This window comes from Ursus americanus, chromosome 28 (assembly GCF_024610735.1).
Source record: "Ursus americanus isolate L20-20 chromosome 28, mUrsAme1.1.p, whole genome shotgun sequence".
NCBI lineage: Eukaryota > Metazoa > Chordata > Mammalia > Carnivora > Ursidae > Ursus > Ursus americanus.
This window is the reverse complement of record NC_142154.1, coordinates 4,460,125-4,482,314: the sequence shown is the minus strand read 5'-3', so window position 1 is coordinate 4,482,314 and position 22,190 is coordinate 4,460,125. Positions and strand designations below refer to the sequence as shown.

General features: G+C 53.7%; 1 protein-coding gene across 11 annotated transcripts in view; it reads left to right on the top strand.

The window, feature by feature from the left end:
• The first annotated feature begins 26 nt into the window (after nt 1-26).
• SLC28A1 (solute carrier family 28 member 1) overlaps nt 27-22,190 on the top strand; it is a 62,620-nt gene continuing 40,456 nt past the window's right edge. For 7 of the 11 annotated variants that reach the window (XM_087856613.1, XM_087856612.1, XM_087856610.1 and 4 more), the window contains exons 1-8: nt 31-220; nt 988-1,096; nt 1,940-2,028; nt 3,270-3,361; nt 7,229-7,412; nt 13,164-13,305; nt 13,906-14,019; nt 14,884-14,961. In XM_087856613.1, the coding sequence (XP_087712739.1) occupies nt 1,004-1,096; nt 1,940-2,028; nt 3,270-3,361; nt 7,229-7,412; nt 13,164-13,305; nt 13,906-14,019; nt 14,884-14,961 (792 nt within the window). In that variant the 5' untranslated portion in view covers nt 31-220; nt 988-1,003. Of the gene's footprint in view, nt 221-987; nt 1,097-1,939; nt 2,029-3,269; nt 3,362-7,228; nt 7,413-13,163; nt 13,306-13,905; nt 14,020-14,883; nt 14,962-22,190 lie in introns of all 11 variants that reach the window. The other 4 variants (XM_087856607.1, XM_045813222.2, XM_087856608.1 and 1 more) reach the window with 3 other exon arrangements.

The following is a 22,190-nucleotide window of genomic DNA, read 5'->3' as shown; positions in this document are numbered from 1 at the left end:
TCCCTGCCCCCCCCCCCCCCCCCCCCCGCGGCCCTGGGCTCTGGAGAGGGCGCTGGACAGAGCTGGGTGGAAGGCCCACCTCCTCAGGCTCTGGACTCCGCCCGGAAGTCGCACTGAAGAGAGAAGACGGGCCAAAGTGCAGACAGGTGAAAATCATTTTGTCCCCGTGGAAATACGCGCTTCTGCCCATCCCCGAGAGTGACTTGTTCACCACAAATATGTGAGTAGGACGGGGGTCCTGCCTCTCCCTGTGCAGCTGTGTGTCTCTGTGTGTCACAGGCAGCTAGGCATTCCTGGGCTCTGCCTGCATGTGTACTTGCACACGGCTCCCAGCTCGCGTGTGCTCCGTGTGTATGTGCCTCTGAACGTGTGAGCTTAACCAGGCTGGTCGGTGTTTGGATGGAGTAGGGTGATCTCGAGGGGAAGAAACAGGAGTGGGGAGAGATGGGGTCTTAGCTCGGGCTCTTACGAGATGAGTTAAGCCCATGAACTTCAGCAGCTGGCTCTCAGAATTGAAAAGTCCAGCAGTAGGACTGGTTTCAGGTCTAGTTGGATCCAGGGACTGAAGAGTTTTGGGGATATTATTTTTCCATCTTTCAGAGATGGGACAGTATAATACAGTGAAGATATCACTTAGTGGCAATGGCTTTAACCTGCTGTGGGAGTGATGAAGTCTAGAGTCTCTTTTACGTAATTCCTTCTTTGCCTTCCCTGCGAGGTGGGCAGAATTTGCTGTTTCTGCTGGCCTCCCAGATTTGCAAGGACTTGTGTCCCATGGGTTCAGAAGTGAGTGCAGGAAGGGGCACCTTCCTCTGTGGCCCCAGGCACAGGGAGGGTGGATCTCCCGGAAGATCAAAGCTGCCCCCCCACCCCGTGTCTGGTCTCTGCTTCCAGCCCTCTCCCAGCCTCCTCCCTTCTCTGGGCCCTGCACCCGGGGTCCTGCATCGACTTCTGCTTTCAGCTTTGGGCCCCGCCTTTGTCTTTCAGCTGGAAGGTCACGCACATGGAAAACACACCAAAACGAAGACAGTCTATCTCGCTCACATCTGTGGCCAATGGTCTGGAGAACATGGGGGCTGAGCTCTTGGAAAGCCTGGTCTGTCCCCGGCCCCCTCCCCATTTTGGCCCCCTGGTGGGAGGGCCCTTTGTTCACCATCTTCCTTCACCCTCCTACCTCTTTGTGTGAAAAGTTAGCCCCCCCCCACCTCCCCCAAAATGTATCAATGTATTGTATTGGCCTCCTCAACCCACAGCAGCCCCTTTGTTTCGCTCATGAGTGCCAGGAGCACCTGCCCTAGTCTGAAAGGCCTGAAGGGACGTTTGAGCTGTGATCTAAAAACCAAGGAAAGAAGGTGGGGTGGGGGTGGATCTCTGAGGAGGCCTCAGCCTTTAAGGAGCTGGCCATCTTGTCCTTGCTCTGGAATGGCCAAGTAGAGGCCCACCGCCCAGAACTTTGGAGCCGAATATGACACCCTTTTCCCAACCTCCCTTGACGAAGCCCCTCCCCCCACCCCGTCAGCACACAACCCCAGGGTGTGCTTTTCACACTGTAATCTGCAAGAATAACCTCCCTACCCACGAAACACAACTCCATAGACAAATGGAGGGCAAATGGTGTCCTGGGGTCATACCCCAAGGTGGCCCCGCCTGCAGCTTCCCCAACCAACCACCGCTAAGGCCCCAGGGTCCCTTCTGCAGGCAGACCCTGAGCTCCCTGAGGCAGGATGTGTCTAGCACCGAGTCCAGCACACAGTAGGCACTCAATGTGTGCTTTGCAGAATTTAATGAAGTTGTCCTCTAATGACTTCCTGTGCAAAAGCCCAGCCCCCACCCCAGCCCACTCCCGAAGTGCCCATGGGCACACAGGTGGCAGCCAGGGTCTCTCTCCGCTCTCACTTGGGGCAGGAGGCACACTCTGGTCACTCTCTGGTGGCTTTAGGAGGAAGGCCGGACCCCTGGCAACGTCTCAAGCCCTGCAGAGGCCAGGGACAGTTGGACCGAGTCCAGACTGGAGCCCTTCTCACGATGGTAGGTGGTCTCCGGGAGGGACGTGGCTTGGCCTGGGGAGGAGGTCACCGTGGGGAGCAGGGACAGGAACCTGGCCTCCTGACGATAGAGAGGGGGCTCCTGGAACCTTTGTCAAAGCGAGGAACGAATGTGCTTTAGGCAACAAGTGAGCACTGTGGCTGCTGCCTTGGGGGTGAGCAGGCCAGAGGCTCCCGACCTGCCTCGAAGCAGCCAGAATGAGATCCCCCCGCAGGAACCTCAGTATATACTGTGGGGCTGTTCTGACTGCAGCTGGATGGTGCCCCGAGCCAGCCTGACCCCCCCTCAACCTCCCCATCTGCCTTCTACCCTACTCAGTCTCTGGGGCACTTCAGGGAACCTCGAGGCTTGGTTTGAAAACCCCTGGACTGGGCCGGTCCCCTCACTTCCCACGGGGAGGCTGAAGCCCCCGAGAGGAAGAGACCGGCCCTGGTCACACGGGCAGCAAGTCCGAGCCTAGAACTCGGTCTCTCGATGCCCAAACTTGTTGGTGTCCCCGCTGGCCAGATCTACAGCTGAGGAGAGCATGAAGAGGAAGGGCGGTGGAGGGGAGGGAATCCATCTGTCTGCCTCGGGTGGGAAGTTGGGGAAGAAGGCCTCCCTTAGGGGGCAGGAGGTGGGGACAGGGAGGGGACAGGCGTCCTTAAAACAGCCGCTGGTGGCTGAAGTGAGCACCTCCTCCATGCTCAGCCTGTGGGGCCCCAGAGGCCCTCCCAGTGCCCGCCCTTCCTCCCGGGATAGACAGGGGCCGGATGACCAGGCGAGAGCCCGCATTTGCACTGGGCCACGAAGGGGGGGGCTGGTGGGGGCTGCGGACACGGGGCGGGCTGTTCACTTGCTGGGAGGCCTGCCGACTCAGGTGGTGAGCCTGCGTCCCCGGGGAAGAAGGCAGAGCAGGGAGCCTCTCCACCTGGCTCCGGACACAGGTGCAAACGGGACGGCGGGCGCACTCTGGCAGGTGGTCATCGCGGTTACCGCCCTCCCAGGCCCGAGGGCCACGTGATCAGGAGGGCGGCGCAGCTGCATCTGAGGGCAAGGCGTGGAGGGCCTGAGCCGTGCCTCGGTTTGCTCCGGATGGGGGTTGCCCCAGTCCTGTGATGTCAAGGCCGGCGCCTGGCTTGCCCCATGTCCCCACTTCACTGGGGATGTACCCGATGGCTTTTACCTGAGTTGCTGACAGCAGGAGTCTGGGGCACTCGTGGACTGTCCGGTCCTCTCCCCAGGAGGAACCTGCGGCCAGCCCTGAGGGCCCGACGCTTCTGCCAGGAGCACACACGGCTGTTTCGATGGGTCTGCGCCGGCCTACTCTGCACGGGTGAGCCCGGGGCCCAGCCCCACCGGGGAGACAGCCATTCCCTCCCCAGCCCCCCAGCCACCTCCACCCCAGCTTCCCATGTCTCAGGGCATCCACTTATCCAACAATTCAACAAGCGACTCAGGGCCAGTTCCGCGCTGGAAGCTGGGACATCAGAAGGAAGCCAGATCAGGTCTTATTCCCAAGGTTGTCTCTGATCAGTAAGGGAGACGGGAGCTAGTATTTCCACATGATGCAGCAAACCATCTAGGAACACCAGGAAAGGATGGGAGTGATCAGGGAGGACTTCCAGGAGGAGGTGACATTCAGGCCTCCCAGGTGGAACAGGAGCCAGCCAGGTGAAGCAGCAGGACAATAAGGGCTGAGAAGGCGCTCCATGCAGGACCCCAGGAGCGAAGATGAAACCCGGCACGGTGCGGGCAGGCAGCTCAGGAGCTTGAGTGTTACCCCAGAGCCAGAGAGAGCCCCTGAGGGATTTAACAGGCAAGCTTGGGGGCTGATCCACACTGTGGAAGCCTGGGAGAGGCAGGCAGGGATGACGAGGAGATGGTGAGGACAGCAGAGTGCATGGGGACAGAGAGACCCTCAGGAAACTTCTCCAGCAAACGTGGGAGCCCAGTGAGTGTGCAGGATGGACACCCCAGAATCCAGGGTGCCTCAGGGTTCTGCTCAGGCAGCTCAGTGCATTACGATGCCTCCACGGCCAGGGAGCATGGGAGGAGGCGGCCTTGGCGGGGAGAGGGACGGCCAGCTGTTTGGGACAGGGTGCTAGAGCCTACAGCCAGGCCATGGAGGAGGGGAGGGAGCTTCCCGGGGATGCCTGGAGAATGAATAGGAAAGTGGGTGACCACAGTCTGGGGACCAGCCCCACAGAGGGCGTTGGTTGGCTGAGGAAGCCTCAGAGCCGAGGGCATGTGTGTGTGTGTGGGGGGGGGGGCGGAGAGGGAGCGGGAGACGAGCTCCTCCCTGGGAAGGGGAGCAGCGGAACAGGGGCAGAGCACCGCTGGGGGATTTAGCGCCAAGCGGGTCACTAGGTGTGGCGGGGGGAGGGGCTGCATTGGAGTGAATGGGAGGTGAGGCAGTGTAGACAGCAAGTGTAGACAGCTCTTTGGAAGGATTTTTTAGGAGGACAGGCAGGAATATTAACAAGGAGGGTTAATATTGTCAAGGAGGGTAAACAGTGTCAAGGGGTGTGTAGGTGACAGGAGACTCTAGAACCGTGTGTGTGAGCGGAGGTGGGGGCTGGGGGTAGAGAAAGAAGGGGAAGGACGAGGAGACAGATGGCAGGCGGAGGGCAGCCCCTAGGCCCAGGGAAGGAGGGCAAGGGGCCCAGGGGGAGGGGCAGGTCACCTCGTCCTGCAGGTAGGAGATGGAGAAGGTGTGGGTGCAGAGACCCCCAATTCAGGGGGCCGGACAGGGAGAGGACTCGCCGCGCCATGATGCCAGTGGCCCGGGTCTCCATGTTGAAAGTGAAAGCAGGGCTGTCTGCTGAGAGGGGCTGGCTCACGGCCCCTCAAAGCTTCCTCCTAGAGATGTCTGAGACAGGGAAGGCTTCCTCTGGCGGGATCTGAGCCCAGGCCTTCTCGGTCCCCTTGGCTTCCACCCTCACTCAGACTCAGATTGGTTCCTCCTGAAGAAATGACTGAAGTAGCAGCACCTGGCTGGCTCAGTCAGCAGAGCACCCAGCTCTTGATTTCGGCTCAGGCCATGATCCCAGGTCGTGAGATCGAGCCCCGCGTGGGGCTCCGTGCTCACTAGGGAGTCTGCTTGAGATTCTCTCTCTCCCTCTCTCTCTGCCCTTCCCCCGCCCTGATAAATAAATCTTTAAAAAAAAGAAAGATGATTGAAGATCATGAAAACGCCCTATCTCATCCTATCTCGCCTTTGTCTTGGCTGTCAGTAAATTATGCTTTACAGTGGCCAGTCTCGATTTTCTCCATGTCTGTGTGACCTTGCTTTCCTCCGGCTGTTTGAGAACTGCACTGTATTGTGTCTTTTATGGTGCGGCCCTTCCCGCACTTTCTGGGAGTAGGTGTGGTAGAGAAATGAAGCTCGTGGCGTGCCTGAGCCGTGGCCATGGTGTCCTCCCCTCAGGTGGGCTTTCTCTGTGGGTGCAAAGATGGCCCTGGCCGCTGACCCACAGAGGGCCTTGGGGTCCCCAGTCTCAGAAAAGACCCATATTTCTGGCCAGGTCGCTGGAGGTCTTTGGGTCACGTGGCCCTCGGGGGCCCCCACTGCTGAAGTGGGCCGGACCCCAGAGGACCGCATGGGCTCAGCACGGGAGCAGGAACACACGTCTCTCCATGCCCGTCCGGGGACTTGTCCACCCTGCGTCCTCTCCCGCACAGCCCGCCAGTCCCCCGAGTCACTGGCCCTGAGACAGACCCTGGTAGGACTTTTAGCTCGATTCCCTGCCGTAGTGAGTCACCCGGCTCCACTGGCCTCGGGTGCCTCGGCTCTGAATGGGGATCCGCACAGAGCCGGCTGTGGGAGGTTACAAGCCGTAACCACCCCCTGCCGCCCCTCCCCCAGCCCCGGGACCCTGCACCTGCGTCCCTGGCCCCGCCCTGCGGACCACACCTGCGTGCCCCTCGGTGACACCTGTGCAGGTCAGAGGCCCGGCCGCAACCTTCAGTGTGAGAGGAAGGGAGCTCGCTTTCCTCGAGCTTGACTCCTGTTCGGTTTCAATTTCGTCATCCCAGCCGCGGGAGAGGAACTTAACTTCTGTCAGTGTGGAATATGCCTTCACCCCTTTCCCCAGGAGTCCCCGGGGGGCGGATCCCTACCAGCCCTCAGCTGTGTACTGACCTGCCCATTTCTACGGCTGGTGCTGGGTCCTCTGCCCTTGCAGGCAGCCGTGGCGACGCCCCGTCTCTGTCGGGGGCCTGGTCTGGTCTCCTTCCCCTCTCCTCCTCTGAGCTGCTCACAGAGATCAGCTTTGGTGATCTTTGGTGCCTGCTCTGCTGTGCAGAACTTCGGAAACCTTCTACGGCTCTGCCTGCCCAGGCTGCATGGGCGCTGCTCTCTCTGAAATCTCACGGCCTCTGTCGGGCAGGGCTCCTGGGTTCCCAGGGTCAGAGCCCTTTTCCCAGGACCCACCTGGTCCTCTAACTAGTCTGTCCTCCAGCTGGTCTGTCCTCCAACTAGCTTTTCCTCTAACCAGTGTCCTCACGTAGGCTGTCTTCCAGCTGGTGTCCTCTAACTGGTCTGGCAGCACAGCGGGTAGGGTAGGACTTACACTTGCTCATAACCTTGCAGCCCACATTTTTACCCAGTGGAAGAGCTGTAAGTCCTTTCCATTCTTCAACGGCCCTGGCTTCTGAAGTTCATAAGGCAGGAGAGACAATTCCCCCTTTGCTATCCACTGTCCTATTCCTTTCTTGAGGCAGAACACAGGTTGGCTTAGCTGCTCGAAGAGGAGAGGAGCAAGCAGGGAGAAGGAAATTCTAGGAAGAAAATGGTCCGTATTTCCAGAGTAGGATCCTGGCACATGCGAGTGAACTCCTTCCCGGAGTGACTGACCTGACCGTCTCCATCAGCCATGAAACCTCGTGTGGTCTGGAACAGAGCAGGCCCTCCGCCGATGCTTGGAGCCTCACTCCGTCTGGCCCCCTCCTTTCACACCCTCATCCTTCACAGCCGGTCAGCGCGTTCACGGTGTGCAAAGCCCCTCCACACACCTTCCTCGGTTATTCCAGACCAGCCCTGCAGCACAGCAGGAATGATTGTCCCCAATTCCAGATGAGGCAGCTGAGGCTCAGAGGTCCTCCGTGCCCTGGGTGGGACAAGGTGCAGCTGGGGGGGCAAGGGGGCAGGCCCGTGTCATTGTCATTGACCCCTCTCTGTTTCATTCTTACCCACTCCCAGCATTCGCGGCCTTCCTGCTGATGGCCAGCCTCCTGGATTTCCAGAGGGCCCTGGCACTGTTCGTCCTCACCTGTGTGGGCCTCACCATCCTCGCCCACAGCCTGCTGAAGAGGCTGCTGGGGCCCAGACTGCTGAGGTGCGTCGAGCCTCTGGGGCATTACCGCCTGGGCCTCTGGTTTGAGAGGTGAGTGAGCTCACAGCCCCAGGCGGGGTGGGCGGGCCGTTGGATGAGACTTCTGAGTCCGCTCCGGGGTCACCACCAGGCCTGGGTGAGGAGAGCCTCAATCCTTGCCCCACCAGGGGGTTCCCGGGCAATGGGGCACCCTCTGCTCTGCTTGCCTCATGGGAACCCCGGGGCAGGTGTGGCTGGGTGGCTTCCGTGGCCACAGCCATCTCTGTGGTGGTTTGCCGGTTCCCGGCTGGTCCTCGGCCCCAATGACAATAGGTGACTGTGATCTGAGAGCAGGACTCAACAGTTTCCTAAGCTCAAGGTTCCAGCCCATCCAAACAGGGAGGGCCCGTGTCAGAGCCTCCTGTCGGGTCACCTGGGGCGTGAGAGACAGACAGCTGCAGAGACCACCCCTGGAGTCAGAGTCAGCAGGCTGCGTTAGCGTCCAGGTATCCATGAATTTAGTGAACCCCCAGGGGATTCTCATTCAGCCAGCCGTGTTCCTGGACAATAGTTTGGGATCCCCTGGTTTTCAAACTGGGTTCCTTAGAGGTCTGGAAACCTTGGAGGTACCACATAGGGCGGGAGAGAGAGATTAGAGGGGGGGGGACATCAGACCTTCCTCCTCAAATCCCCATCTCAACCAGGAAGCTCTATTTTATCGGTTTTATAAACTGAAGTTTGCAAAAAATGAAAATAAAAATAAATAGCTGGAAACAAAGATTTCTGTAGCTTAAAAAAAATCTGAAGACCCACAATCTATTTGAGGACTCCATTTTGTTAATAAAGAAACTGGTGCTCAAGGATAGCCAGGGACTAAGCTGGGGGCACCACAGCAAAGGGATTTGACGGGCCTATGGAGGAGCACATTTTTCAACTTATGTATAAATAAATGTATAATAAATAATTCATAATGATAATTTATAATTTTAAATTTAAAATTAATAAATTACATGAACTTTGAGCAAATTTTTAAAAATTTATAATCTGTAAGAATTAAAATAAATTTATAAATAGATTTTTTTTACAACTGGACTTTTATTAAACTAGTACAGTATTAACTCTAAATACATTGCAATAATGTAAAGATGCACATTGTAATCCCTGGAGCAGCCTAAAAAACTAAAAAAACACAAAAGGCTGTGGCTTTTATAGTAATAAAAGAATTAATAGATTTGTAAAAGGATTTATTTTTACAATCATCTATTTGTGACAGATCATTGATACTGGCTCTCCATGTGAGGTATCAATATAAGGTTTCCTTTAAAAAATATATGCAGATTAATTACACTTTATGAAAGGTAAAAACTTTTTGATTCAAAGGATACCATCAAGAAGGTAAAAAGACAACCCACAGAATGGGAGAAAATATTTGCAAATTATGTATCTGATAAAGGACTTGTATCTAGAATTACAACTCAACAATAAAAAGACAACCCAATTGAAGAATGAGAGAAGGATTTGAATAGACATGTCTCCAAAGATATAAATAGCCAGTAATCACATGAAAATATGCTTAATCTCATCAGCCCTCATAAAAAGGCAAATCAAAACCACATGATGGGGCACCTGGGTGGCACAGCGGTTAAGCGTCTGCCTTCGGCTCAGGGCGTGATCCTGGCGTTACGGGATCGAGCCCCACATCAGGCTCCTCCGCTATGAGCCTGCTTCTTCTTCTCCCATTCCCCTTGCTTGTGTTCCCTCTCTCGCTGGCTGTCTCTATCTCTGTTGAATAAATAAATAAAATATTTAAAAAAAAAAAAAACCACATGAGATACCACCTCACATTTACTAGGGTGATAACAAAAAAGACAGATGATAACAAGTGTTGGCCCAGATGTGGAGGACTTGGACCCCTCGCCCGCTGCTGGTAGAGATGTGAAATGGCACACCTGCTTTAGAAAACAGTTTGTTCCAGGGGCGCCTGGGTGGCTCAGTTGGTTAAAACAGCTGCCTTCGGCTGGGGTCATGATCCCAGGGTCCTGGGATCGAGCCTCATGTCAGGCTTCCTGCTCGGTGGGGAGTCTGCTTCTTCCTCTCCCCCTGTCCCTCCCCCTGCTCATGTGTGCTCTTTCTCTCTCTCTCCCCCCACTTTCTCTCTCTCATAAATAAATAAAATTAAAAAAAAAAAGAAAACAGTTCCTCAAAATATGCATGGAGTTATATGGAATTACCATACAAAACATTTCCAATCCTAGGTATATACCTAAGAGAAACAAAAACATCTGTTCAAAAACGTTTACACAAATGTTTATGGCAACATTATAATACCCAAAAGGTGGAAACAACCCGTGTCCATCAACTGCTAAGTGAATAAGTCCAGTATGTATATCCATATAACGGAATATCATTGGTCACAAAAAGAAAAGCTACAGGCTATAATAATGATGAAGCTTGAAAACGTTATGCTAAGTGAAAGAAACCGGTCATGAAGAACCATTTATATGAGATGTCCAAATTGGCAAATCTATAGACACAGACAGTAGGTTAGTGATTGACTAAGGTTGGGGGAGTGGATGGAAAGATTGGGGGTAATGGCTAGAGGTGCTAGGTTATTCTTTGGGCTGATGAAAATATTCTAAAATTGATTTGAGTGATGTTCACACAACTCTGAATATACTGAGGACGATTACACTGTATACTTTATTTTTTTGAAAAGGTTTTTAAAATTTATTAGAGAGAGAGACAAAGCACAAGCAGGGGGAGTGGCAGGCAGAGGGTGAGGGAGAAGCAGACTCCCCGCTGAGCAGGGAGCCTGACTGGAGCTCGATCCCAGGACCCTGGGATCATGACCTGAGCCAAAGGCAGATGCTTAACTGACTCAGCCACCCAGGCGCCCCATACTTTAAATGGGCAAGTTGTATGGTATGTGAATTTTGTCTTGATTTAAAAAGCATATGTATTTGGTGTTGGCTTCCAGTCAAGATGGAGTAACAGAGACCACTTGAAACAACTAAAGAACTGGAAGAAATATATGAAACCATAGCTCTTAAAATATTGGACATCAGGCAGCAGAAGACAGTGACCCTGGAGAAAAAGGAAATAAAGGAGAGGAGCCTTATGATCGCCCCCTTTCTGCATTGAGAGAGTTTCCAGGCCACAGTGAAGGGAAAGGGAACCGAGGTGGGCCAGCAGATTTCCTGGGTTGAGGATACAGAGCTGGGAAGCCAGGGAAGCCAAGGTGGTGAGAGTTCACAATGCAGAGTATGAGAGAAGACAGTGGCACAGAGAGAAGACTGCAGAAATCCACAGAAAGTCCTCTTTGAGGATGCAGCTGAGTTCTGATCAGTGAATGCATATGAGAAAACCATCCAAGGCCTAGGAAAGACCCACCCGAAAGTATTAGAGGGAACAGTGCCTGGAAGTCACACAGGGCCGGAAATAGTGTTTATTCTCAACAGTCAGGGTGGAAACTTCATAATTCCACAGGGCGTCATTTAGAGTACTAAAGATCTTGGATCAATAAGTAGGGGAAAATTAACCATAGAATAAACCCTGCTCAGGCTCTTTCCAAAAAGTCTTAAAACTTGAGCGAGTCAAACAGAACATCAGTTGACCGTGCCACAGCTCTAAGTGGGTGCACGTACCGGAAGTCTCCAGAGGAGAAAGAGGGGAGAGAAAAGTTACTTGAAGAAACTGTGTCCAAAAAATTCCAAATTTGATGAAGATTATAAACCCAAAGAAATTCCAGGAACCCCCAGCACAAGAAACAAGACGAAAACCACACCAAAGCACAACATAATCAAATTGCTTAAAACTGGTGATAAAACAGAAAATTCTAAAAACAGAGAAGAAAACATGTGCGGAGGAACAAAGATACGGATGACGGCAGATTTCTTCTCAAAAACAATACACATGAAAAAGCAATGGAACAGTAAAAACGAAATGTGTCAATCTAGAGTTCTTGATCAGAGAACCATCCTTTCAAAAAGGAGAAATAGGACTTTTTTAGGGGCGCCTGGGTGGTGCAGTCGTTAAGCGTCTGCCTTCGGCTCAGGGCGTGATCCCAGCGTTCTGGGATCGAGCCCCACATCAGGCTCCTCCGCTATGAGCCTGCTTCTTCCTCTCCCACTCCCCCTGCTTGTGTTCCCTCTCTCGCTGGCTGTCTCTGTCAACTAAATAAATAAAATCTTAAAAAAAAAAAAAAAGAAATAGGACTTTTTTAGATATACAAAAGCCGAAAGAAGTTTTCAGACATAAAAAGTAGACCTGTGCTACAAGAAATGTTGAAGGAAATTCTTCAAACAGGTAACAGAGGGCAATCTAGATCTCTACAAAAGAGTGGAGAGCACTGAAATGACAACTACAAAAAATAACTATTTTTATTATTTAAATCCCTTTCAAAAGTAATCAACTTATAAAGCAAGAATAACTGTATTAGAGGATTTATATTACATATAGAAGTAAAGAGCAAGGGTTGGGAGGGAAGAAATGAAATTATATTGCTCTAAGGTTTTTATACGGACAGGAAGTGGTATCATATCACTTAAAGGTAGACTGTGATAAGTTAAAGATGCATGTTGTAAATGCTAAAGCAACCACTAAAATAACATGGCAGGGATTATAGCTAACAAGTTAAAAGAGAGTGAGTACACTTCAATGTATTCGATTTATTATACGCCAATCGTACCTCTACAAAGCCATTAAAAACAAATGACAACAAAAACCCAGCCCAAAGTATACACTTGTTATTTTGTCTTATTTATTTTATTTTAAGTAGTCTCCACACCTAATGTGGGGCTTGAACTCATGACCCTGAGGTTAAGAGTTGCATGCTCTACGGACTGAGCCAGCCAGGTGCCCCTGTGCTTAAATTTTTATAAAGTGAATTAACATCGGAAGAAATAGTGAGGCAAGCGGCACAGAGACAGGGCGGGAACTGTGCATGTGGACCGGGGGTGTTAGGGGCTTGGAAACACGGGCGGAGGTAAGCAGTGAGCTCTGGACGTGGCCTATGTGAGCTCTGGCCCTGGGTCCGCCTCTTACCAGCTGGTGGCCGTGCACGGAGCTAGTTAAGAGGATAGACTTGCTGTCCGGGTGCCGGGTTAAAATCTCACATCTGCTACTATTCAAATGGGTGGCTGTGGGCAAGTCATTTAAACTCACTGTGCCTCAGTTTCTTCACCTCTAAAATGGGCGGTGGCCATGCGTCTCTCAGCATCTGGCGTAGTTCCTGATATTTGATAGGTGCTCAGTGAACATCAGCTGTTATCGGTTGTTCCGAGTGAGTTGATGACCGGGTCAGGGGCAGACCTCGAACACGCGATGCCCAGCCCTCCTGGACAAGCCAACTCCAGCCCAGGGAGGGCAGCACGGCTCTGAAGGTTGCTTCCAGGCCTCGATCCCAGGCGCTTGGTTCACCTGCCCGGACTGACATTATTGCTTCTGGAGAGCAGAGCCCATGGTGCCAACTGCGGCGTCCTGGGCCACACGGGCCCCCCTCACCCTGGCCTGGTCAGAGGCTGGGCTGAGCATCAGTGCAGCTGAGGGAGCCCCTGCCCCTTGATGGAGCCGTGCGCTCGGCGCCGTGCAAGGCTCAGTGCACGCATTCTGCTCTTTAGCCCTCTCAGCAGCCTGGAGACGTGCGGGTCTTTCTCATTTTCCCGAAGAGGGCACAAGCCTCAGAGAGGCTGGGTGGTCTGTGCGAGGTCACATGGCTCTCTCTCCTCCCACCAGCCCCGAGCACCCTTTCCTGGGGGCCCTGGGTGCTATTGTGTGGGGGTGGGGAGATGCTGAGAATGGTGGCTTTCTGCCTCTCCCCTGCAGGGCTCTGGCTCTCTCTGCCTTCCTGGGCTTGGTCTCATGGTTGGTTCTGGACACCTCCCGGCAACCTGAGCAGCTGGTGTCCTTTGCAGGAATCTGCGTGCTCGTTAGCCTCCTCTTTGCCTGCTCAAAGCATCACCGCTCAGTGAGTGCTTAGTGGTCAACCACCCCCTGAAGCCAGGACCCCTCCCTGTTTCACAGTGTGGCCAACGTCCCCCCACAGCCTCCAGCCAAGACTCCCAGAGATTCTCACGCACACCTGAGTTTGGGGATCGCTGCTAAGGAGTCATTAAATGCTGAGAGGCAGCGGCAACCCTCCACTGGGCATGTGGGCATCGAGGGAGTGGGGTCAGGGCAGCTGGGAGCCCTGCCTGTGGAGGAGGGATGGGGGAGGATCCGGGCAGACGCCACAAGTCTGGCTCTGCCCACCCGGTGATGACCAGGACTGAGTGCCATGGCAGGTTGGAGGCTGTCGGGTCTTGCATGGGTCCTTAGACCGTGCCCCACCCCAGCACACTGCCCCAGGCCCGTGGCTGCTAAGAATGTGGCCTATTCTGACTCCAGGATAGAGGTGACCATTGGCAACAGGCCCAGAGTTCTGGCTGAGTCCGGTCTCCATCCTGCAGACAGACCAGATCTCCCATAGCCCATCAGTAGCACCGTGCTCTCTGGCCTCACCCCAAGCTGTCCCCTGCGGATCCCCCCAAGTTGCTGAGCTCACGAGGACCTTTCTATCTGGTGGCAGGTGTCCTGGAGGACTGTGTCCTGGGGCCTCGGACTACAGTTTGCGCTTGGACTCTTCGTCATCAGAACGGAACCGGGATTTATCACATTCCAGTGGATGGGCAAGCAGATCCAGGTGCGTACATGGGGCCCAGTGGCCCATGGTGTCTTGAGTGGCCAGGAAATGGAGGAGAAGCCACTCTGTTGGGGGAAGGTGGGTGGTGAGGCCATAGGGAGCAATTGGGACCAGGACGGTGGGTGGGCCCTGGGTCCCAGACCCCGTGAGCAGAGGGGGGCTGGGTAGTGCGGCTGCTATACCCCTCAGGCCTGGGACCACCTGCCCCGACGGAGCCGTCCTTTCAGAGCCTGTCTGATGTGGACAGGAGTCTCAGGACAGGAAGTTTCTTAGGGAACCCGGGGCACAAGTCATGTGGCCTTCGGCAGTCAGGAGTGATGTCGAACTTACAATAGTTAAAAGTGCTAAAAAGAATCCCAAATGATTTACTTAGGGTATGTGTGTGCTACCAATAACGTTCAGTTGATTGCGGTCGTATTTTTACATTCCATTGTTTATTGCAGTAAATACACACACCACGGAATTTACCATTTTCGCCATCTTTACGTGTCATGAAGCTCGTTCACATTGTTGTACAGCCATCATGAGTTCCTTTTTAAAGTATAAATCATCGGGGGTACATGGCCAATCCTCTCCGCACCCCGGTCCTGCGGTCTCAGGTTTGCATGCGCCATCTGAAGGGAGAGCACGGGCGGAGCCGAGGAAGCCCGTGTGTCCCGGCTCTGCCTCTTTATGGCTGTCCTCAAGGTCCCATCTCGGAGGACCTTTCCCTTCAAGTGTATAGTGCCGGATGGCGGCCCGGGCTGCCGGACAGGCCGGTGAGGTCCCTCCAGCTCCCCCAGCCCGGCCTCCAGGCCCCGTTTCTCCCTCCTGGCTTCCCGGCCTCCCTCCAGGCATTTGCTTTGTTTTGTGTTTTGCTTTCAGATCTTCCTGAGCTACACGGATGCGGGCTCCAGCTTCGTGTTTGGGGAGGCGATGGTCAAGGGTGTCTTTGCCTTCCAGGTCAGCTCAACTCTAGGCCCATGAGGCCTTTCGCAGCCGCTGCCCGGTGCCCCCAGCTAGCTGGGAGTCTGGGCCAGCCGGGTGGGCCAGGCCCAGGTGGAGGGGAGGCTCTTGGGGGGAGCCGCGTCCCAGATGCTCAGGAAGCGGAAGCTTCAGGGGTGCCCAGTGGGGCCCCCACGGTGTGTTCACCCGCCGGTATGTTTTCCGTGCATTTTGTAACATTTACACAGTAAGATATGTCTGTATTCTTTTCCTTAAAAATGAACTGCCAGATGCTGGAATTGCGTGAAGCTGAGGAAGAGAAGGGAGGGTAGGGGCATGGGGCCAGCCCCTGCTTTTGCCTCAGCTCCCACTATGATGCAGGGACCCGAGGCCTGGGAAGGACTCTTTCCAGGAAACCTGAGTCCCAAATGACTCTCGGGCTGCTTCTACTTCAAGGCCGTTCCGGGCCCCCTCTGCAGGAAGCCGGCCCTGATTATCCAGCTGTAAGCTAGGTCTCCCCACTCTGGACTCCCCTGGACCCACAGCCCCTCCCTCCCTCTCTCCTTCCCCCACTGCCAGCAGACTATTGTGTGTCTGCTGCAGTGCAAAACACTACAGAGGAAACCGATGTGTGATGGAAAGCCTCCAGGGCCTTGGTGTGTGCGGTGGAGCCCCGGGCCGGCCTCGACACGGGGCAGCCTGTGCTGAGTTTCCTGCTGCGGCCGCTCCCCTGGTCTGCCTGGGAATGTGCTTGTCTTTTTTCTTTCTCCAACTGGCTGCCCCAGCACCCATGGGCCTGCTTCCTCTGGCATGGCTCCCCTCTGCCCGCCTCACACCCGAGCTGTCGAAACACCCCGAAGCCCCCTCCAGGCTTAAGCTCCACTTGCCATGCCAGGTAGAGAGAGAGAGACTGAGACTGAGACTTTCTGCCCCCGTTCCTTGGCACCATGGATGGATCCCGTGCTGCCTACAGGGGTGCGCCCCAGACCACTGCCATCGGGGGCGGGGGCTGCTGTGCGGGATCCCACGTGTAGGTTCAGAGCTTTCTGCTTTCTATGACTCTGGCCATTGTTTCTAGAGCCTTCCTACCCCGCGTGGGGTGTTGGGCACGGGCTCAGCTCTGCACTTCTGGGCTGATGTGGAGCCAGGCGGTGAGTCTGGACATCTCCAGCTCCGCCTCCCCTGCCACTGACGCGCGGGGAGGTCGTCTGGGCGTCACAGCGTCCGTGTGTGCCAGCAACTCTCAGTGAAATGTCCACTGTAGCCAAGGCGTTCTAATAACATCAGTGCTGGGAGGAAAGAGGGAGGGGACCGGGATCCTGTCCTCTTGGGAGTCTTACGTGCCCCGGGACAGGCTTGTCCATCATGTTTCCCGGAGACCAGTTCTGAGGGAGACGAGAGAGGGGAGATGGAGGGGGCAGCCTCCGTCAGCCCCCTCCAAAGGTCCCCGAGCACCATTCCTGCAGGGCAAGGGAGGCCTGCTCCCTTCACAGTTGCATTTCCAAGTAGGGGCCTCCCAAGTTTCCAGGGAGAGGCAGCGGAGGCTGGCTGACTTCTTGTGTTCACCAGACAGACAGACAGCGGCCAGCATCCTCTCACTCTTGAAAACGCAAACATAACAACACTCTGCAGCTCGACCTCCCCAGGACGCAGGTTCCAGCACAGTTGGCACAACGGAAAGTGCCGGGGATCCATTTAGGAAGGGATTGCTTCAGCTGGGGCCAGTGGGGATGACGCCCCCGGAGGTGGTGTTTGACGCGGAGCTGCAGGATGGCCAGGACAGGAAAGGTCTGGAGGCGCAGACAGGCAGGAAGGGGAAGTTCATGCGGTCAGCGCTGAGGTGAGAACGTGCAGGTGTGTGTCAAGTACAGGGCGGAGGCCCCTCTGATGGCACGGAGGCTACTGGTAGGAAAGCATGGGCCAGGGCACAACCCAGACGTGTGGCGGGGCTGTACCTGGAAGGGTCCTAAAGGCCAGGCAGAGGCCTCTGGGCTTTGTCCCCAGGAAATGGGAGCTATTGAAGATTTTTGAGCAGGGAGGGACTTTTTTGGAGCTTTGGGATGGTTGTCATGTCAATAGTGGGTAGGAAGGGTTGTGGCCAGGATGCTTGGAGTAGAGGACTAGAGGAGGCTACCTTATCCCCACACAGTGACCTGGGGCCACCGGGCTGCCACGGTGCAGGAGAGAGGTCACCGCAGGGAACAGAGGCTGAGGGGGCCCTGCAGGAAGCATGTTACTTAGCTCCACGTGTCGTAGACGTGTTTGCATTTAGCTATTGGAGGGCACAGCCTGGGTCTTACTCATCCTTGTGTCCCTTTAGTGACCCTGAGCCCTGCAAAGCCCTGCCCAGTGCCTGGACACTGCTCTTTGCTGAGCAAATGGTGGTTCTCCTGTGCGTGCACGTGGACGTCCTCCGTGCCTGCCGGGAAGGTCTGGCTCTGTGAGCCACGGCTGTGGGTTGGGCTCCTCTCCCTGGCCGGGCCGCCGTTCCCATGACTGTGCGGTCCTGAGCAGCTTTCCCCTTGGCCCAAGACCAGGGCTGAACTCTTCTTTCTCCAAACCTCCCCAGCAGAGCCCAGAGCTTCCCGACCCTCTGGAGCCAGGAGCTACACATGGTCTTTGCAGCCAGCTCCCCAGCCACCAGAAACCATTTTGTCCCCCTCTAAACCCAAGACCTTGGTGGAGCAGAGAAGAAAAACACAGGGAGAAGGAAATCATAATAGCAGCCCCTAGGTGTGGAGCCAGAACCATGAGCCAGGCACTCACTTTGCCCTCCCAACGACCCACGGTGTGTGTGTGTGTGTGTGTGTGTGTGTGTGTGTGTGTGTGTGTGTGCTATCATTATCCTCTTTTTCACAGACGAGGATACTGAGGTTCAGAGTGGTTGTTACTTGCACAAAGTCACAAAGCTAGTGACTGCTGGGATTAACATTGGAACCCAGGTCCAAAGCTCTTGCTTATTAGCTTCTATGCCTTGATATCAAAGCACTTCCCTTGGTAGGCAGTGGTGACAAAGGGCCCAGATCTTAGATGTTTGTTTTTCCCTTGTTTGGAAGAAATGAGTATTCTTGAGGACTATTTGGTTGCAAGTGACAGAAACCCATTTAAAACTAGCTTTACAGGGAGGAGGACGGGGGGGCTGCTCTTGCCTCACGCACGGGAAGGCGAGGTAGAGCGGGAGCAGGCTGGACCCGGGGCAGTCAGGTTCATGGCCCTCAGCCCCACATTTGTGCTTACGCCAGGGCGTCGGCTTCATGCTTGCATACCAGATCTTCCCCTGGCCCCCAGCACCATCAGGGGCTCATTCTCACAGCACGTCCCCCCAAATGAGGGAAACTCTTCTCTGCCAGCCCAAGGTAGAAAATCCTGGGGCAGTCTTCAGATTGTTCTGCCTCGGGTCATGTGACCATTCCTGGACCAATCGCCAAGTCCAGGGCACGGAATACTACAGTTGCAACAACTGGGGTCTTGTGCTCCCACCCAAAGCCAGGGAGTCAGGTGTTCTGACTGAGTGGACGCCGCCCTGAGAAGCTCATCCCGGCAAGGAGCGTTGCCCAGGAGCGGCGGTACTGTCCCTCCACGATAGGAAACAAGGCAGGCAGCTCCCTATAGGACCTGTGATTAGCTACACTTTCAGGGTGCCCTTGTGTTCCAAGGGAGCGTTTGTGGTCTAGTACGGGAGCAGGGCCCAGGTGACAGCTAGCATCCTGCCTGGGAGGAACAGCAATGGTACTGACCCTTTGATCTACGGTCCCTCTCAGTCATAACATGGGGACACATTTGGGAGTCTAGGCTGCACTTCCTGACCAGGGTGCTTGGCTCCTGACTTAGTGGTAAGTGAGAGAAACACAACTCAAATGGACTTAAGCCAAAAAACGAAACAAAACAGAACCAAAAACTCAAGATTAATTTCTATGAGAAATCCAGGGGCCTCGGATCCTACTGGATCCAGGTACAGACCATCACCGGGGATCCACCTGGCCTATGTCCTGGTTCTGTGTTCTTGGTGTTGGCTTTAGACTTAGTCTCGGGTAGGCTCCCTTGAGCTGGAGGCAAAGAGATACCAGGCTTACATCCAACCAACTTAGCAACCTTCCTTAGCAGGGAGAGAAAGAGAGAGAGCATGCCTGATTTCCACTAGCTCTAGAAGGAAACTCAGCAGTGGACCCTTCTTGGCCTGGCTTGGAGTATATGCCGTCTCCGAATTATACCCAGGGAGGATAAATGGCTTAGATCGATCAAACTTAGAGTCCATTGGGTAAGAGTGGAGGAGAGGGTGGTTTCCCAATGGAAAATAAAAGCTTTGTTACTAAAAGCAGCAGGGGAAGGGGCCCAGGGCAGGCCAAGCAGCCGCTGTCCACTGATGCCCCTACCCTGCTTCTCTCCCGGTCTAGCACTGAAACGATCACCTGGCTTACTGCTGTGTCCATCCTCTTGCCAGCGTTAGCTGTGTGTCCTCCCATCTTTTCTCCCTTTCTCGAAGAACAGGTGCACACCTGCTACTTGCCTCTCTCCCCAAATCACCCTGTACAACCGTGGCTTCGTGGACTGTTGGGCTGGATGTTAGCTCATTGATCTTTCGGTCCCCCCTTAATATTACAGATAGTTAAACCACACCCCAGAGAGGAGCGGTGACCTGGGCACGGTCACCCGGTGGGTTAGGGCAGAGCCAGGGCTAGAACGGGGTGATTGGACTATCAGCCAAGTGGTGTTTTCTTCTCATACTACAAGTTGAAGTCAGTGACATCACGTCTCCCTTCCAAATACAAAAAGCAACCTTAATATCGACAACGTTAACTTTAAAACATATTAAATGGTTGCTAAAGACTTTGAGTTTGAATGTTCAGCCAAGAGAGAAAAAACAAGGGAGGTGGGTTTATCATTAGCCAGACTCAGCATTTCCCAAACACTAACCGTTTCTTGGCCCCTGGGAGGCCCTGTCCTCTGGCCACGCTTGTGGTTAGTGGGTTAGCCCGTGGCCTCCTTCACTGAGACAGACCAAATCAGGGAGGACTTAAACGTTCCATGGCCACGGAATTCCCTTCTTCATAAGATTCATTGATCATTAAATTTCACTCACCCACCCACCCCTGCACACTCACACGCGTGCGTGCACACACACACACACAAGCACAAGCACTTGCTAAGTTTGGGACTGGCCCTCAAGGTGGGAGTGGTTTTGTTGGTGCTGAGTCGAATGGAAGACTCGGGAGCTTTCTTTGCCTTCTTTCCATGGATCATGTGGCCACAGTCCAAGCCCTTGGCTCCTGACGGCCTGGGGAAGTCTCCTCTGAGCTCACTCAGATGTTCAGAATCCAAGCTGCTTCCTGCTGGGCCGCGGTCCAGCTCTTCATTTCTCCAGGAAGCTGAGCCTCTGCCTGGGGCTTCTGGGTCCCTCCACCTCCCCTGGCCTGGAGTCCAGCACCGTGGACGTGGCAGCCGCCTCTTGGCTGTATCATCTTGATTAGTCATTCCACCTTGGCTCCATCTCCCTTCTGGTAATTTCCCACCCACACGGGCGCTTCCCCCGGGGCTCCTGCATCCTTCCTGGGTCTGGCTGCCCCGGTCGCGCATGCTCACTCGTTCGTTTCTGTGGCTCCCGCCTCTGCAACATGCACCCACGTACTGAGCTCAGCAGTGCTGCTCAGATGTTCTCCCTGAGGAACACCTAGCGGAAAGAAAGTGTTTGCATCTCCCAAGAGTTTTGGGGTGTCTGCCTGATGCAGCCTTGGCCATCCCCAGTGGTTGACGGTGCCCCATTTGGCCAAGAACAAAATCAAATAAGAAAAGGGCCAAAACGCACCGTGGTTGATTAGTAATAAGGGGTCCCTGGTAACCTCGGTGAGCACGACTTTCAGGGGAGGGAGTGGGAAGTTGGTGGAAACTGGGCTGGTGCTGGAAGGACGGAGATGGGGCGACTGGACTGGGAGAGATCTTGTGAGTATCTGGCGTCAACAAAGGTCTCTGAAGGAGACTTTGACATGAAGGCATGAGGGAGCAGAGTGGTGAGTCATTCAAGGCAAGGAGCAGTAGGAGCAGGAAATCAGGAGGCGTGTCCACTTTATGTGGCCGTGGAGTAAGTGCCCTCTGCCTTCCTGTAAGGGTGGTGGTGGAGTAGGCATTGTGCCAACCCCCCCACCGAGGGATGGTCCAGCTTTGCATCGTTGCGTGTGTGTGGTTGGTTTCACAGGTGCGTGTTCTCTTGTTTCTTCCTTTTTTTCCTTTTATTTTTATTGAAGTATAACTGACATGATATCCTATTAATTTCAGGTATGTATCACAGTGCTTTGATATTTTTAGACATTATGAAATGATCCCCATAGTAAGTCATGTTGTAAGTCACCTGTCACTGTACGAAGTTATTACAATATTATCAACTGAATTCCCTATGCTGAACATTGCGTCCCTGTGACTTATTTACTTTTTTAAGTTTTTAAAAATTTTATTTATGTATTTTAAGCAGTCTCCACGTCCAGTGTGGAGCCCAACTCATGGCTCCATCTCACAGACCTGAGATCTGACCTGAACTGAGATCAAGAGTCGGACACTTAACCAACTGAGCCCCCCAGGCGCCCCTCTTGTTTTTTTGATAATAGCCAATCTGACCGGTGTGAGATGATGTCTCATTGTGGTTTTGATTTGCGTTTCCCTGATGCTGAGTGATGTCGAGCATATTTTCATGTGTCTGTTGGCCATCTGGATGTCTTCTTTGGGAAAATGTCTATTCGGTCCTCTGCCCGTTTTTTAATCGAATTTTTTTGGGGGGCATTAAGTTAATTATGTAAGTTCTTTATATATTTTTAATGTTAACACCTTATCAGATATATGGTTAGCAAATATCTTCTCCCATTCAGTAGGTTGCCTCTTTGTTTTGTTGTTGGTTTCCTTCGCTGCACAGAAGCTTTTTAATTAGATGTAATCACATCTGTTTAATTTAGTTTTTGTTGCCCTTTCCTGGGGGACTGGTCCAAAAAACATCCCTAAGAACCATGTCGGAGAGCTCGCTGCCTATGTTTTCTCCTAGGAGTTTATGGTTTCAGCTCTTACATTCAAGTCTTTCATCCATTTGAATTTGTTTTTGCGTAGGGTGTAAGAAAGTGGTCCAGTTTCATTCTTCTGCATGTAGCTATCCCAGCACCATTTATTGAAGAGACTGTCTTTTTCCCATTGGATATATTTGCCTCCTTGTTGTAGGCTAACTGACCATATAAACATGGGTTTATTTCTAGGCTATCTATTCCATTCCA